The sequence below is a fragment of the Solanum tuberosum genome, unplaced genomic scaffold, assembly GCF_000226075.1.
Source record: "Solanum tuberosum cultivar DM 1-3 516 R44 unplaced genomic scaffold, SolTub_3.0 contig01637, whole genome shotgun sequence".
In the NCBI taxonomy this organism is placed as follows: Eukaryota; Viridiplantae; Streptophyta; class Magnoliopsida; order Solanales; family Solanaceae; genus Solanum; species Solanum tuberosum.
The window spans coordinates 1-948 of record NW_006242420.1 but is presented as its reverse complement, the minus strand read 5'-3'; the positions used below and the strand labels follow the sequence as shown (position 1 = coordinate 948).

General features: G+C 36.9%; 1 protein-coding gene across 1 annotated transcript; it reads right to left on the bottom strand.

The window, feature by feature from the left end:
* Window positions 1–6: 6 nt before the first annotated feature.
* LOC102585489 (uncharacterized) lies at window positions 7–936 on the bottom strand (the record flags this gene model as incomplete). The annotated part of the gene is made up of 2 exons (XM_006368060.2): window positions 7–519; window positions 842–936. Coding segments are annotated over 2 exons (303 nt in total), but the record flags the coding sequence as incomplete, so codon positions are not given.
* Window positions 937–948: the final 12 nt, after the last annotated feature.

The following is a 948-nucleotide window of genomic DNA, read 5'->3' as shown; positions in this document are numbered from 1 at the left end:
GAGAATCCGAGCAACATAGATATCTCATAAGAAGACCCAAACTTTCAGATCATAATACTACGAATTGGTGCAAATAATGGTGAAATTTCCTGGTTGGATGTTTAATTGAGGTAAACATTTGAAAAGCCTCTTTCCCTTCTTTATGTTCGGCTTATCCGGAAATAAAAAAGTGCAGTTGGTACAATTTAAACAGCCGCAAGGAGCAACAACACAGAAACATACCGAAGTCATGAAATCCACTAGTCCAAAATTTGTTTGATATCCATATAAGATTATTAGAGAAAGCTAACACCATTATCAGAGACATATTACTATCGGAAAGACAAATCTTCGTAAAGTGTAAAATGATGGCAATAGGGTAACATACCAACAGCATCTGTCCCGGCTAATTTGGGCATGAATTTGTTGATATGGTCCTCAGCTTCTTTACCTGCTTTCAGTGTCTCACACTCGAAAGAAACAAGAATCTTGTGCTTCTGTTCCTTCTCGTCAAGCATATTGACAACATCATCCTCCCATCTTGTGGCAAAACCAATTAGGAACTTGTTAGGGAGAGAATCCTTAAACTCGTATAACCGGTCTTTTTGCCATATGTTTGACCATCATTTTCAAGTACGTAAATATGCTTCTTCAGATTAAAGCAAGAAAGATATTCAATCTGTTTTGCTACAGAGAAACCCTAGAAGAACTTTAGAAGGTTGGACGCAATAGATAGTCAGGAAAACCTCATAATTTTTCATATAAGTATCTGTTATGCTACAGCGAAACCGTTCAGATTAAATTAAGAACTTCCATTTTCTAAACACTCTTGAAAGTAATTTTAAGACTACTCCTCACTCACCCATGAGCATGTTGAACATTCTGAATCCTAGCAGCATCATGTCCTCTGCACTCCACTATAACATCCCTTTCTCTTTTTCTCTGTGATATGCCATGCCACAATAAATT